General features: G+C 38.1%; 1 protein-coding gene across 3 annotated transcripts in view; it reads right to left on the reverse strand.

Annotated features, from left to right (window-relative positions):
* FAM81B (family with sequence similarity 81 member B) overlaps window positions 1-16,970 on the reverse strand; it is an 81,906-nt gene that overhangs the window by 47,661 nt on the left and 17,275 nt on the right. For all 3 annotated transcript variants that reach the window (XM_072606103.1, XM_072606104.1, XM_072606105.1), the window contains exon 5: window positions 6,198-6,316. In XM_072606103.1, the coding sequence (XP_072462204.1) occupies window positions 6,198-6,316 (119 nt within the window). The remainder of the gene's footprint in view (window positions 1-6,197; window positions 6,317-16,970) is intronic.

The raw sequence follows: 16,970 nt of genomic DNA on the forward strand, positions 1-16,970 counted from the left end.
CCAAATTTGAACCCAGGTCTTCCTGACTCCAGGACCGGGGCTCTATCCACTGTACAACCCAGCTACCCTTTAATGGAATGTGACATATTAAAATCTTAGAGGGGCTGTCAGAATACTGGTAATTCAATAAAATGATTAAACATTTGTTAAATTATATGTAAGGGACTACTCTAGGCACTGAGAATTAAAAAGTGGATTGTAGGTCCTATAGTCTAATAGCAAAAAGACATATACACAAATAACAAAGACAAAGGGAAAATAGAATGAAGAGAAACCCTAACAATGTGCTATGAGAATTTTAAAGAGAGAGTAAACCCACTTGTCCGAAGCTTTGTTTCATGGAGAAGATGGTATCTGAGTTGGACCTAGAGAAAGATAAGTATTTTAACAAGAAGAGATCTCCATAGAAAGGTTTATTTTGAGCATTGAGAATAGCAGAAAAGCACAGGGATGAGGGAGGGTAAGGTAAGATTGGGCATGGAGAATATATCATAAGCTGGGACAGCAGTTTGTGGAAGTATGGAAGGGACCAGGGTCAAGGGAAGGGTTTGGTTTTGGCTTAAAATAGAGACATCCTAAGCATGTCTGTGGGCTGAGCCAGTAGACCTGGTTGCTGGAGTAAGCTCAAACAAGCTTGCAAATGGCAATTATTAAAATTTCAGTGTGAGTATCTACACCTCAGAAATTAGTAAACTCTATAAATGAAGGCTTGATATGATATCTATTGATCATTCAGACTGAAGAAAGTGATGGAAAAAACATTAATGCAGTTCTAACTCCAAAGTGTGATGGGGTAATCTCCTCCTCCTGCTACCCCAAGCTATTAAACATTTCTCAGCACACCCCCATTTTTGAAGGAACCTTAAAGGTTAGCTAGTTCGATCTCTTCATTTGATAGATAAGAGACTGAAACCCAAGAGATGAAATATCTTGCTCAAGGCCATCTGGCTAAATATGTATGGCTCTCCACTGTTCCACTAGCTGAAGGCAAGTGTTAGCCTTGGGAAATTGATGATGGGAATGGTTTTAATTCCTTGCTAGTTATCTTGAAGTCTGTTTAAAATGTTCTTTGTTTTACTATGACATCATATGCTTTAATCTGGCTTAGTTGGGGAGATTCAGTGGAAATGTGATTTTAAGAGCTATGGATTGAATGCCAGGCACCAGTTAAGTGGCAGATGGAGGGTGGGACTCAGGCAGAACATGGGAAATAGAGAAGATTGATTAAAGAGTGGAGTTGGTTGATGGAACAAGGAAGCTTGACCAGAGGCAATGAAATCTGGTGGAGGGGTGAACTTTAGAAAACAGAAGAGCCATCTCTTCCTGTGAAACTAGAAGAAGGAAGGACAAATGAGAGAGTTTGTACCTTGGCCTTGACTGAGGGGAAGGGCAAAAACCCAATAGAGTTAGGGGCTTGAGGAAAGAAGAAGAAATTTGGAACATCCCTCCTGGGCACTGCTACAGAGGTTAAAAAAGAAATGAAAAAAAAAAAAAGATTGCTGAGCAAGCACTAAGAGAACAGTGGAAGTGAGGCACTCTAAATCTGTGGTAGGCCCAGTCAGCACAATTCTGTTTTGTCTCCAGAATCATTAGGCAATTTAAGAGTAAGATTGTTGGAGGTGGATGGGAGATGGAAGATAGTTTTCTGGGTATTTGAATTTTGACTCAGCTCCACCAACGCAGTTGTACAAGGCAGATCAAAACATATCTCTGCAGATAAGAGAGACTTTGTAAGAAGGCCAGGACTTTGATCACAGGGGAATAAGCTCAGCTATTGATTGTGAGATCAGTTACAGGAAAAATAGAGGTGAATCCATGAGTTCAGAGTGGTACAAACATTGTATCTTAGATGCTTTGCTGGGTAAAAACCTTGGTCAGCAATTATTGTTGACTCAGAGTAGATGTGTACACAGGAGGTCAGGGTACTTTTGGTCTACGGAGGTTATTGGGAACTGGAGAAAATGGGACCATTTCTAGTTTAGCAGAGCTGGTGACTGGGATGAGAGATTGGCTACAATAGTCCAGGTTCCCAATGTCCTACTATTTTCCTATTGTTAGAGGAAACAGAGGTCCTAACCTTATTCATTAGCAGAAGAGGAAGAGGAAGGAAAAGGAAGCTTTTCAATGATTTTATAGTCTAATAGCAAAAAGACATATACACAAATAACAAAGACAAAGGGAAAATAGAATAAATGAAGAGAAACCCTAACAATGTGCCGAGGGAGATCAACTACAACAGGAATGGTTGTGATGCCTGTGCAGGGGAACAAGTTGCATCTATCTCATCACCATAACTCCAACTCAAAAAGCTTTTGCACTAACAGAATCAATGTTACAAAAATAAGAGAAACTAACAACTAGGGGGTTTTTTTTTTGCAACAAGTATCTTAAAGTGTATTAACCAACATATATAGAGAACTGAAACAAATATAGAAAATGAAGAGCCATTCCCCCAATAGATAAATGGATACAAGATATAACAAATTGTTTTCAAAAGAACTGTAAACCATCAACAACCATATGAAAAATTATTGAAAACACTAAGCTGTGAATTAAAATAAATTTGATGTTCTAATTCATTCTCATCATTACAAAACTTCCAGTCATTCAAGTTTGAAACATCAATTCCACAGTCAATAAGTTGTCAAAGCTTGTCATTTCATCTTTACGATATGTTTTGGATCCATCCCTACTCCTTGCTTTCCATTCAAATGCCCACCACCCTAGGTCAAACCTTTATTAACTTTTGTCTTAACTACCATACTTCACACAGCTGGCCAAAGTGTTATTTCTATACAGTAGGTTGTTTTTGTTTTCCTACCCAGGAAACTCTAAGGGCTCCCTATTGTTTCTAGAATCAAATGTAAGCTCCTCCGGCACTGGAAATCCTTTACAAGAGGTTCTGACCTACTTTTTCTAGCTTCATTTTATAGATTGAGTCTCCCAATGGAATGTAATCTACTTTATTTTTTGTCACTGTATCTCCAGGGCCAGTAGGTGCTTAATAAATACTTGTTAATTGATGGATTATAAACCTTTTACTTTGAATACATTTCATATCTCTTTATATGCAGCAATAGAAAGTATTCAAGGAAAAGAATTCTATGAGGGTGAGGACTGTATTTATTGTTCTTGTGTTTGTGTCCTTTGTATATATTTTTGTATTTATTAATTTATATTCATATTGTTTCCCTCCAGTAGAAAGTAGATTCCTTGAGAGCAGGGACTTTTCATTTTTATTTTTGTATCTGCAGTACCTCGCTCAGTCTAAAATGAATAGGAAAGATTTTTCTTTAACAAAATTATTTTAAACCAAGAGCTGGCACTTAGAATTTATTTAATAAATGCTTGTTGAATTGAATTAATTTCTTTGTTCTCATGAAAAAAGCAGAAAGTGAAATCAGGGGTATAATAGAAGGTATTCCCAAAGTCTTAGTGTACTTTAAAATCATTAAAGTTTGTTGTTGTTTGTTCAGCTTCTAAGAGATGTAAAGGAAAGCATACAAGCATGGGTGGGATGACCTGTATCAGGGATGGGGAGCCTTCGACCTTGAGGCCACATGTGGCCCTCTAGGTCCTCAAGTGCTGCCCTTGGACTGAATCCAAACTTCACTGAACAGATCCCTTTAATAAAAGGATTTGTTCTGTAAAACTTGGACTCAGTCAAAAGGCTGCACCCAAAGACCTGGAAGGCCACATGTGGCCTCGAGGCCTCAGGTTCTCTACCTCCGGTATGATGAAGAGTAAGACCAACATTTTGAACTTTAGGTAGTATTAAAGGGAATAAAGCGTAATCAAGTCGGATATAGAGTTTGGGGTAGTTTGTGATGAACTTTTGATGCCAAATAGAGGAATTTATATTTGATACTAGAGCTAAAAGGCAGAAACTGGAGTTTATTGAATAGGGAAGTGAAATGGCCTGTCTTGTGCTTTAGGAAAATCAATCTGGCAGTTGTGTAGACCATAAATTGGGAGTAGGGAGAGACCCCAGGCAAGGACAAGAGGAAGTTATAGTACTTATTCAGGTGAGAGGTGATAAGGACCTGCGCTACAATAAGAAATTCATGAAAACACATTATAATACTAATATATTCACAGAAACTCTTTGATAAACTTGCTAAAAAACTAAAGTGAGTAGGAATTAAAAGATTTTTCTTTAGCAAAATTATTTTTAAAAAAGAGCTAGCATTATATGTAATAGAAAAAGGTTGGATACCAAAGATATAAAGCAACTACTCTAAGACATAATTTTGGAAATATTTATTATATTAATAAGTAAGAAAAATGAAGGGAATAAACATTGGAATGTATGTTAGAATATCCCTATATGTACAGACCATGATTATAACTTTAGCAAATATAAGAAAAATAATAATTAATTGTCATAGTTGTACTTGTATTTACAGTGCCTACTGCATAGTAGGTTCACTTGATTGATGCCTTTAGTAAGATAGCATGCTATACATTGTCAGCATTTTTGTTGTTTTCTATTCTGACCTTAATGAATATCAAATACAACGAGGATTTCTATACCCAGAAAAGAACAACAAATTTCTATCCATTTAGCAAAAAAACAAAACAAAACCCCAAAACAAACAAAAAAATTAATTAAAATCGTCTTGCTTGTATTGGAATAACATTACTCTTAAAAGTGATATGTTTTTCTAAAATGTTGTGCTGATTTGGAACATCGAACAAATTACTAAGTTGTGTGCGTGAGTTTGTATGTACATGGATACCAGGTCTACACCCTTAAAGAAATAAAAGAGGAAAAGGACTCTCTCTATGGAAATATTTATAGTAGCTCTTTTTGCAGTAGCCAAAACTAAGAAATGAAGGAGATATCCTATTGGGGAATGGCTAAGCAAATTATAGGATGTGAATGTAACAGAATATTAGTATTCCCTAAGAAATAACAAAATGGATGACTTCATATGAATTGGGAAGACTTATATGGACCAAAGCAGAGCAGAACTAGGAGAGTAATTTATAAAATGATATCATAGAGAAAAACAAAGATTTCTGATCTCTGCCGCAATAAACCACAAATCCAAAAGAATAAAGAGGAAATGTGTCATTCACCTCCTGATAAAGAGGTGATGAATCTAAAATGGAGAAAGGCCTGCTTTTCTTGGACTTGGCCAATATGGCCATTTCTTTTGCCAGACCATGCACATTTATGCTGAAGTCTTAATCATTTTTGAAAAATTTGCTTAGGTTGGAGAGTGAGGGAGTCAACGGAAGGGAGAGAGTAATAAAAGAAAAAAACTCCACATGTCATGCTAGTGACATTTTAAATGTTTAAACAATGGTGTGTGTGTGTGTGTGTGTGTGTGTGTTTTCATGTAAATTTTGCTTCCTGGATTTTGATGGTGAGGAGAGTGCCTATAAAAGCTTTGGAGTGGAGCTAAGTTGTGAAATACTTTGTGCCCCTTAGTTGGGTTTTCAGATCTTTCCTAACTCTGTGTCTCTTGGATTTTCTTTTTTTTTGAAAGAAACAAGCATTTATTAAGCACTTACTATGTACCAGGCACAAAAACACGGGGAGGTAGGGGATGCTATTATTCTCATTTTACAGTTGAGGAAACTGAAGCCAACATTGGTTAAATGAGTCGCCCAGGATCACTCAACTAATAAGCATCTGAGAGCAGATTTGAATCCAGGTTAAGACTTGACAAAAAATTCTCTTGTTTATTTTGTTTTTGTGGCAATCTGTTGGGGACAGGGATGGGGGTGGGAGATAAATGTATCTTTCACAGGCAAAGGCTTAGAAGTTCTCTGTCTTTTTGAAGTCATGCAAAGCATTTTTCCATATTGACCATGTGACAAAAAAAAAAAAACAAGAAAAATAAAGTAAGTTTAAAACACAGTATTATAGATTTAGAACTGAAAGATGTCATATAATCCAACTTCCTTATTTTAGTGATGTGGAAACAGGGTACTACAAAAGTGAAATGATTTGCACAGACTCACATGGCTTGTAAGCAGGGTTCAAAACCAGATCTTCAGTCTTCAAACATAGAACTCTCCCCACTGCAACATGCTGGCTCCCACCAAACCTATCTTCAGTTTAGCTTACTTATACTAATTTGGTTACCTCAATATGAGGCTTATTTGTAGAAAAGAACTGAGGAAAAAAGAGATTGTGATGTCTAATTACTAACCAGGAATTTGGAGTGAACCTTCTTTCCGCTTACCTAGCCACTCTTCCACGGAGATCTCCCATTCCATGAAGCTGATTCTGGTTAAAACTCTGGGAAGCAAAATTATTTTCCATTGCTGCATTGTCACGGGCCCTTATTTGTTCTTCTAGAATCTGCAATTTTGAGTTAAAATCCTCATTAGTGTATAAATATATTTCATATCACAGGGAAAGCATTATTTGTCAGCTATGTTTTAGATTCTTGTTCAGGAATGTCATTATTTGTTTCAGTAGTGTCCAGTTCTTCATGACCCAGTTTGAGGCTTTCTTGGTAAAGATACTGGAGTGGTTTGCCATTTCTTTCTCTAGCTCATTTTACAGATGAGGAAACTGAGGCAATCAGGATTAAGTGACTTGCCCAGGGTCACACAGCTAGTAAGTGTCTGAGGCTGGATTTGAACTCTGATCTTCCTGACTTGAGGGCTACTGCCTTGTTCAGGTACAAGTTGGACTAAAACCGCTTCTAAGGTCCTTTCTGTTATCAGTTGAATGATCAATTTATACAGTTTTAAAGAAAAATCACCCCGATAAGGAGGATACAGGTTGCTCCCAATGGGCCTACGGTTGGTTAACTCCATCCTAAAATTTATCTACGTGTCCCATAATAACCAGAATGTTAATACAGAATAGCAAGATAGTGACTTATCCCAGGACAAACTGTAACAATAATTGACATTCATATAGTTTTAAAGTTTGCAAAGCACTTTAGACATATTATCTCATTTAATTCTCTCAACCAACATTGTGAGACTTGTTTTAAAGATGAGGAAACTGGGGCTCAGAGAGGTTAAGCCACTTGCCCAAGATCACACCGCTACTAAGTAATATCAGAGGTGGGGTTTGAGTCAGATCTAGGCAACTCGATTCCCAATATTATTTGTTCTTTTGCATGTCTGGCCCATCTTAAATCTATTATACATTCTAAATTTTGATTTCAAAATGGATTTAGAGCCAGAAGAAATGGGGGTTTGAATCCTGGGTCCAATATTTACCAACTGTGCAACCATGGGCAAGTCATCTAACCTTTCTGAAACTGTTTTCTCATCTATCAAACTTTCATTTTGCAGATAAGGATTCTGAGGCTCAGATAGCCTCCTTACCCTAGGTCACAGGGATGTTGTGGGGATCAATGAATGCATTTTGTAAACTTTTAATGTTTTAAAACTTCACTGAATCTGTGACATAATTAATGTAGACATAGATATATATTGAGCTAGGTACCTATTGGCACATATGCCTGCTCATCCTATTTAATTCCTGTCCATGTTCTCTCAAATACTCTCCCCAGAGTATCTACCCAACTTTTCTCTAGCTTGCTTTACTTCTATTGCACAGGCACTAGGGCTGTACTTAGGGTTACTATCTGTCATATCTGGCCTCAGACATTTAGTAGTGGTGTAAGTCTAGGCAAGTCATTTATACTGTATGTACCTCAGTTTCCTCAGTTGTAAACAGGGATCATAATAGCACCTACTTCATAGCGTTGTTGCATGGATCAAATCAGATAATATTTGCAAAGTGCTTAGCGCAATGCCTGGCACACTGTAGGCACTAAATTTTTGTTTGTTCTTTCCTCACCCCTTCAAGTGAAAAACTCATTTTTTGCATGCATGCCATTATCAGAAATACATTACAGCCACCATGTATCTTTTCCATTGCCCTTTGGGGTGATTGTTAGTTTTGAATGTTGAATGGAGCTTACTTCTTGGAGGGCAAGAAATGTTTCTTTGTTGACTTTCTATCTTTAACACTAGTCCAGTGCTTTTCACATAGTAGGTGATTAATAATTTGTTGAATTAATTTTTTTGGAGACTGTGGTACTCCAGTTAGATATTTCTCTGACAATGTCCTTTCTGCATAATTCCTTGTTTGTCATGTATCCCAGCCTGCTCTTTCCCATTATGTGCCCATCTATGGGCAAACTTCAATGAAACTTTTTCAGAGGAGATAGTATTCCATGACTCAAAGCTACATAACATCACTGGAAAAATGATGTTTTAAAAAATGGGCTTTTGTTTCCAGGAGAAGCTTGAGGTCATTAAAAGAATTGTTCAATTTCCTAAAAATAATCTGGTGTACTTTCCTCTCCTGTTCTATTATAAGCCTTAAATAGGCGCAGGGGGACAAGAATGAGAATGGTGGGCTGCTCTTGATCTTAAAATCTCTCTGGACACAAGGGAAGGAGGAGAGCTGAAAAGATGAAATTTACCCACATTCCAGGAACAGGACTGCATACACTTTCCCAGCTCTGACTCTTACTGATAAGTGTCTCAATGGGGCTCACCTCATTGTCACTCAGACTTTTCCAGCTTAGCTCTGACTGGGAAAAGAACCAGGACAAAAGGACCCAAGAAACAACACCCTAGAATCTTGACTGAAGCAGAGACCTAAAGGAGCTCCAGCACCAATCCAGCGAGGTCTGCCTTCAGAGCTTACCAGTGACCTCTAAGTGGCCAGGAGACCATTGGGAGAAGAAGTACCATGGCTCTACACACTGAGGGTAGGGACCACCTTGTTTTTCTCATCTTTCCTTATCATCTTTCTTCCCTTCTCTTTCATGACACTGTTTCTTCTGGTTGACTTATCTGGCCACTTCTCAGTCTCTCTTTATATCTCACCTCCTAATCAAGAGGATTTTTTCCAAGGTTCTTTCCTGGGTTCTTTTCTCTCTTTTCTCTTGATCATCTCACAAGTTCCCATGGATCAACTATTATCTCTATGCAGACAATTCCAGACCCATTTACTTAGTTCTCACGTGTCTCTTGAGATCTAGTATCTCATTGTTAATAGACTGGATATCTCAAACTACATGTCATCAAACTCAATATTTCTGAGATAGAACTCATTGTTTTCTCTCTACTTTCCCATCCAAATCCATCCCTAATACAATTCACCTGCATTCACAATCTCATTGCCTTTCTCAAGTTTTTCATTTCTCTCATCTGCCACATTCTATTAATTTCCAATTCTACTTCTACAATATCTCTCCCCTCCTTACCCTTCTTACTACTTACTGATCTATGACCTTCATGCCCTATCATCTCTCACCTGGACTACTGAAGTAGCTTTTAAATTTTACCTCTGGATTTGACCCCTCTCTTTTCTTTAAATCATCCTCTATAAAATAATCTTCCTGGAATACAAGTCTGACCATATTGTTCCCCTGCTCCTTGATCAAATCATTCCCCTGTTTAAGAATCTTAAATGGCCCCATATTTCCTCCAGGATAAAATACAAACTCAGCTTTGCATTTAAAAACATTTACAGAATGGCTTGTATCTCTCTTCTGGCTTATTTCATCTTCTTTCCTTCATACGCTGCTTCCAGACAACAGGCCTTTCTGCTGCTCCCCAAACATAACATACCATCCACTGCTTCCAGGTCTTTGTATAGGTTGACCCCCTTGCCTGGAATGTAGAATCCCTCACCAGAAAATATTCAAATCACATGCTCCTTCCTATATGAAGTTTTTCCTAATTCTCCATTTTTGTTAGTGCTCTATCCCTCATTAAATGGTATGGTATTGATTTATCTGTTGCAATGATGCATTCCCTAGTAAATATAAGCTTCTTGAAGGGTTAATTTTTATATTTCCAATATAGCACAGTTTTACATATGGTAGGCATTAATAAATACTTATAATTGCTTATTGGATTGGTTTGGGAGCTATCATTAGAATGTGAGCTCCTTGAAAGCATGGACCTCTCTTTTTGCTTTTTTTTTTGTATCACTAGAACTTAGCCTGGTGCCTGGAGTGTAGTATTTACTAAATGCTTGTTGACTGTCTGATTGACCAGCAGAAGATCCTTTGGAGTAGAGTATCTCCACTCACTCCCCACACCTTATGTGGTTTCTGTTCCCACCTATCTCCTCCCCTAACATGTTTTTGTCTTTCCCAAATGAATAGCTCTGCTCAATGTGCCATCTTCCAGAAGTATTTCCCTCAGCTTTAGCAGTGAAATCGTTTTAGCCTGAGGCAGTCTCTCATTTGGCTTAGGTGGGCCATATCTGAAATATCCTGAGCAAAATTATTCAAAATTCATCCCTGACTTTACTGGGTTCTTTCCTGGGTTCTTTCTACCTGGTCTAATAGACCTTATAAAATAGTAACACTATGGATTGAAAGTAGAAGTCAAAATGAAGGCAGTGAGCTTATATTTAAGCTTTTAATAGGTGCAAGGCATTGTGTTGTAAACACAAACATAAATGGAAAGATAAAAAGACAGTCCCTACTATATTAGACAGTAGATTGAATTACACAATTGTATTGCAATATTTATATGAAAGACACTTGCAGCTTATACCTGTGCAACCTCTGCGAATTAGATGAAGACTGTCCATCTTTAGGAGGGCTTGAAATTCCATGGACAAGTCATGTATGTCATTAAGCAGGTGTATGCTGTGGCTCTACTATGTTCAGACCCAGAAAATTTCCCTGGAGTGTCAGCATTTTGGGGGATCAATTATAATTTGTTTAAAGTGTTGAGTGACTATGTCAGGCAAATTGACTAGTGGGGCTCAAAGTCTGGCTGCCCTGACCATCCAGGCTTCCTGGGCTTGCAGGAAGATAGACACACGCTGGACCACAGCACTTTATACATGGACCAAGCACTTTACACTTGTTTATTGATTAGTTGATTGGTGGATAGAAGCTGGGGGTGATAGAGGGCATCAAAGAAGGTCTGAGCTTCTAGGAATAGATCCAGGAAAGCAATACATTACTGATTCTCCATCATCTGAGGAATACAATCAGAAACTGCATACTCTCATTGCCTGGAAAGAAACTCAGTGAGAGAACTGGTGCATTCTTAAGACATAAGGGGAATTTGGGGTGTGTCAAGGAGCAACACTAAATCTACATATTGAAACAGAGTTTTCACTGAAAAGGAGCTGGATTAGCTTAGTTCAGCACTTGGTGCCTAGTGGGCAATTAATAACTGTTTATTGACTGACTAGATGATAGATAGTAAACTGAGTCACCAGAGTATGGTAGTAAAAAAGACAATGTAATCAGGGGTTGCTGTAAGAGAAGCATGACTTCCAGGAAGACGTAGGTGAACATACTCCCCTATTCTGTCCTGGTCATATCACATCTGGGAGGGCGTTCCTTTCTGGGTACAACAGTTTAGGAAGGTCATTAATAAACTGGAGAGTTATCCAGAGGAAGACAACTAGGATGGTGAAAGGTCTTGAATTAATGTAATTTGAAGATAGTCTGAAAGAAGTTAGGATCTTTAGTCTGAAGAAAAAGAAAACTGGAGTGGGGTGAAGGTTGGAGGTTAAGGGTGGAATATGGCAGCCATATCCAAGTATTTGAATGGTTGTTATGTGGAAGAGGGAGTGTATTTATTCTATTTGGCCCCAGGAGGCAGAACCAGGATCAGTGGGTATAAGTCACAAGGGGTAGATTTAATCTTGATGCCAGGAAAAATTTCTTTTAAGTAGAGCTGTCCAAAACCAGATGAATGGAAGTGCCATTGGTGGTGGCAACTTCTCCATCACTGAAAATACTCAAGCAGAGGTTGTAAGACAACTTGTTGGGGATGTTAGGGATGGAGTTGGATAGATTAATGGCTGCTGAGGTTCCTTCTAACCCGAAAGTTCTCTGATTACGTCCTTTTTTATGTACCAAATCACACTATAAGTTATATTACTGTTATTTAAAGCCTTCTGCTTCTACAAAACATCAGACTCCTTTACAGGAGGTAGACCCCTTAAGGATGGAGAAAGTCATTCTTCTTTGTGTCCCTACTGCCTTTCATACAATAAATGCTTAAAAAAACAAATCTGGAAATATTTTAGAGAGAACTTAGTAATGTCCACCGAATTAAATTAAATTATATTTTCATTAAGACAGCACTGTCTAGAAATGGAATTGATTTCCTTAACGCTTTTACTGTAAGACACTACCAAGAAATCCTGTGATAATACTTGCTACTTCCCCTTGACCCCAACCCAGGTCAAATCACATTTATAGTAAATGTATAGATTTATCGGTGACTAAGTCTACCTCTACAACCTCAATCTTCTTTCCTCCATCTCCCAAAATTGCTGATGTCAATGCTAAGATATGATGATCCTGGGGAAAACTGCATATTCATGCAAACTCGAAATCTCAATGAAGTTGCAATGTGTGCTCTAGAGATAGCCTGGAAATCTTCATGACTATAAGGTTGAAAAGGACAGGGACCAGTGTTATCTAAACACTGTATCTCTCCAATTGCCCAGCTCTGCATTCTCTCTATTTGTTGAATCTGAATTGGAAATCATTGACAAGAAAGTTCTATAGTTCTTCGTAGGAATAACTCAGATTTCAGAGAAAGTGAGAGAAAAGAACTTAGCAAAGAAAAAAAAATTAATGTCTAGTAGAGTGCTTGGCCCATAGTACAGTATACTTTGTAAGTTCTTGTTTGATAGAATTGAACCAGTATTCAATATTTGGGGAATATGCCATTTTTAGCATCAGTTTGGGGTTTGGATCAGCATTGACTGTTCTTTGACTTCATTGATTTTTCTATATCACACAGTAGAATAATATTGCGTTAATTAGAACCCCATTCATTTGGAATTCATGATAATTTGACCATTACTAGACTGGAGTTTACTTTGACACTATCTGCATAAAAAAGGCTTGTTAAGCAAGTGGAAATGAAAATGCCAAAGATCCACATATGGAAATCTGTCCATTTACAAATTAACTGATGGAATCTGCCAGAAGAGCAAGAAAAGCTTGCCTAAGAGTTCAAAAAGCAACAAATTTCGTTTTACAACAAAGCTTTTTTCTACTAAGTTAAAAAAAGTCAGTCATTCCACTAACCTTTATTAAGCAACTACTATGTGCCAAGCACTGGGGATACAAAGAAAGATAAAAGACTGTCCCTGCCCTCAAGGAGCGCACAGTGTAATGGGGGAGACAACAGGCAAATAACTATAGACAGGATGAAATGTGGATATTCTCAGAGGGAAAGTACGAAGATTAAGGAGGCCTGGAAAAGGCTTTTTGCATAAAGTGGGACTTTGAGTAGGTAATAAATGAAGAATGATGAAATCTTGTAAAAAATATTTCATTTTTAATGAGTAAAATTGAGAGAATATCCAGTCATAGAATCATAGGATCACAAGATTTAGAGCAAGGAAAGACTAGAGACTGTCTAGTGTAGATTCTGCTTGCTTTTTCCCCTCTGGATTTTCAAGAAACTTCTCTCTTCTGATTCTCCTCCTACCTGTTTGACCACCCCCTCAGTTTATAGTGTGGCCCGACCCTCATCCATATTCCACCCCCTGGGATTTGTCTTAGGCTCTCTTTCCTCCCTTCACTCTTTTGCCTGGTGATCTCATCAGGTCCTATGTATTCAGTGATCACCTCTGTTGACATGACTTCCCAGTCCAGACACTCAGGTCTCATCTCTGTCCTGAGTTATAGTCCTACATTACTAGCTGCCTGTTGGCCATGCCTGCCTGTATATCTCATTGATGCCTCAAACTCAACATGTCTAAAACAGAAACCAAACCCATCTAGCTAATTTCCTTCTTTCTGTTGGGCATACCACCAACCTTCTAGTTATCTGCTTTAGAAACCTCAGGCATCCTTGACTCTTCCCTCTCCTTAACCCTTCATATTCAACCAGTTGCTAGGTCTTGTGGAATTTTACATCCACAACATCTGTCCCGTCTGTTTCCCTTTTCTCCAACCATGCTGCCGCCACCTAATTTCAGATCCTCATTCACTCTTTCCTTGACTACTGCTATAGGCTCCTAATAGGTCTCCCTGCCTCCAGCATCTACGCCCCTAATTTCCACTTCACCCTGCTGTTCCCAAGTCTGAGACTGTCATTTCCCTGCTTAGGAGAAAGAACTTCTATGGGTCTAAAGATAAAAAGACAAAACAAATTCTTCAGCTGAGTATGTAAAGCCCTTCATAATCTGACTCCAGCCTATCTTTGTAAATTTATTTTACTGGCCTTCCTCTAAAATGATGCTTTTCAGTCAAATTAGCCTATCAACCCTCCATGGCCCCCAAATCCCTTCTGTGTCTTTGTACATGCTGACCCCAAGTGCCTGGAATGTTCTTCCTCCCCACCTCAGCCCCTTGGAATCCTAGCTCTCTCCAAGATTCAGCTCTAACGCCATCTGCTACAGTAGGCTTTTCCTCATCCCATTAATGGTTAGAACTTTCTCTCCCATTACTTTATATTTACTTATCTGGGTTCCATACTGGTTCACCTCAGCAGAATTCAAGCTCTTTGGGGGTAGGGGTGATTTTGTTTTTGCCTTTGTATCCCCAGATAGATCTCGAGCCTCTCACATAGTAGGTACTTGAATAAATGTTGAAGTGTTTTAAATTTAGTCCCACTTTCTTTTAAAGTCTGAATGAAACTATGATTTTATAATCCTACCTGATACATATATTCTTGCTTAATTTCTGAATGTGGACCATAAAATACAGGCTACAGAAAATATTATACTACTTAGAGCAAGAAATTATTTTAAAGTATTTTAACAGTATCCATTTAACAGTATGCAATTAACTATTATTTTATAATATAATATGTAATATATTTCAACAGCATACAATTAGCTAACTAGCTACTATGTGGCAATTAACCACTGATGTTCAATAGGACCTTTATTTGGAAATAGTCATGTTTTAGCTTGACTGTATTTATTAATTTTTTTTAAAAGCTGTCTTGTAATTTAGATTTTCACTAATTCAGACTAATCTCCACCAACTGGTTTGAATTAGGAATTTACATAATATGAATCCCATACCCAGGTTTCCAAATACTTTTGAGATTTTATACTATTTATCTAGTGCGTTGGTTAATTTTGTTCTCAGAATGAAACCAAAAGAGCCAATCACTGGAAGAAAAGAATTCCTTATTCTAATAATTGGCAAAAGGAATGTAATGAAAATTTCAGGGAAAATGGTGATGGTTTTAAGAATTTCATTCTATTTTCAGTTTTCAAAGATTTGGATCCTCAAGGTAACTATTTTCGCTCTAATGTTAGGCTTCTAAATTCTTCTGGTCCACCAAAAATGCCACTCGTTCTGTGTCTGTCTTATGATTTTTGTTTGACTCATCTCCCAACACCAAGCCGCAAACACCTGCCTGGAATGCTCTCCTTCCTTATCTCTACCTCAAAACTTCCCTAGTTTCCTTCAAATCTCTGTACAAGCCCTACCTTCTGCAAGAAGCCTTTCCCAGTCTTCCTTAATCTTAGTGTTTTCTCTTAGAGACTACCCTTAATTTATGTGTGTGTGTGTGTATTTCTATCTTTCTATCTATCTATCTATCTATCTATCTATCTATCTATCTATCTATCTATCTATCTATCTATCTATTTGTGTCTGTCTGTCTGTCTATCTAATCTTGTTTGCCTGTTATTTCCCCATTAGACTGTGAATTCCTAGAGAACAGGGACTGTTTTTTGCCCTCTTTTTGTATCTCTAGTGCTTAGCACAACGCCTGGCACATAGGTCCTTAATAAATGCCAGCTGACTGACTCGCAGTGCTTATTTCGCTCATAGGGGTGCCTATTCATTAACTGCAAGTAATAATCCTTTACCTCTTTAATACTAACAAAGTACTCCTTTAAAATAAAGTCCAGTTTTAAAGCAGATGATTTTATTTAGGTATTTTCAGAGTGGATAGGGCACTGGACTTGGAGTCAGAAAGACTAGGGTTTACACTGAACTCCACAAACTTGCTGTGTGATCTTAGGCATCACTTAACCTCTCTGGGCTTCAGTTTTCTTGCTTATAAAATGAGAGGGTTGGATTCCATAGCCTCTCTGGATCTTCCAGTTCTAAAGTTATGGTTCTATGACACTCTTGCAAATGTTTTGTCAGAATAATCCTCATAGGTATAGAAAAATATGGATCTTCAAGGTTTCTTGACCTTAAATATAAGATGACAAGAGATGGCATATAGAGTCATACCTGTGATCTGTCCAGGCTAGTTTCTCTGTCTCTCTCTGTCTCTGTCTCTCTTTCTCTCTCCCTCCCTTCAGAGGGGGTATGTTGTAGGAGTGTGCAATTATCTTCTCTGGTGAAACTTTCAAAAGAGGTGAACTCCCAAATGGCTTGGTTTTCTTAACTTATTTTCAAGTTTATCAATGGATTTATCTAAACTAATTCCAAGGATTTTTGCATTTTTAGCTTGTACCAGTGATTTAATCTAAAAAACAATTACTTGGTAGATATAATCAAATAAAAAACTACCACTTTTCACAGCTCTTAGGGCGTCAACTGGGCTTTGGTGATGACATCCAGAGGTACATGGTGAAGAGGGGCATACTTTCTTCCTGGGTCAGTGAATGAGGAAGGAGGGAAGGGGGAGAGGCCAAGATAGTGGTAGCATGTAAGGCATGGAAGATTACCATGGCAGGGAGGAGAAGAACAACTTCACTTACCACTCTCCTGGGGAAAGAAGTGTACTGCCTCACCCTCGCTTTGCCCCTGCTCCAAGGTTTCTATTGTTATCCTGTCTCTTTCAGGGCCTTTACAGTCATACAAGTAAGCTGCATCTTATAGGGGCAGACCCCATCTACCACCTGGCCTGAGGATTCAGGCCACAGTGCACATGCTTGGAATCAGGTGTGGAATTAACAGAGATTGTGGCGCGTACTTTGAGTATACTAGGGTTTCTGTAAAGGCTCTTCCTCTTCCCCATGTTCCCCCAAAGCCCTCAATTGGATTTACTCTAGGAACTGGAATTTATAATTTTCCTTCATGTGATAACTTTAGCACTAACCAATTACCATAATG

Source organism: Notamacropus eugenii, chromosome 4 (assembly GCF_028372415.1).
Source record: "Notamacropus eugenii isolate mMacEug1 chromosome 4, mMacEug1.pri_v2, whole genome shotgun sequence".
Classification (NCBI taxonomy): domain Eukaryota; kingdom Metazoa; phylum Chordata; class Mammalia; order Diprotodontia; family Macropodidae; genus Notamacropus; species Notamacropus eugenii.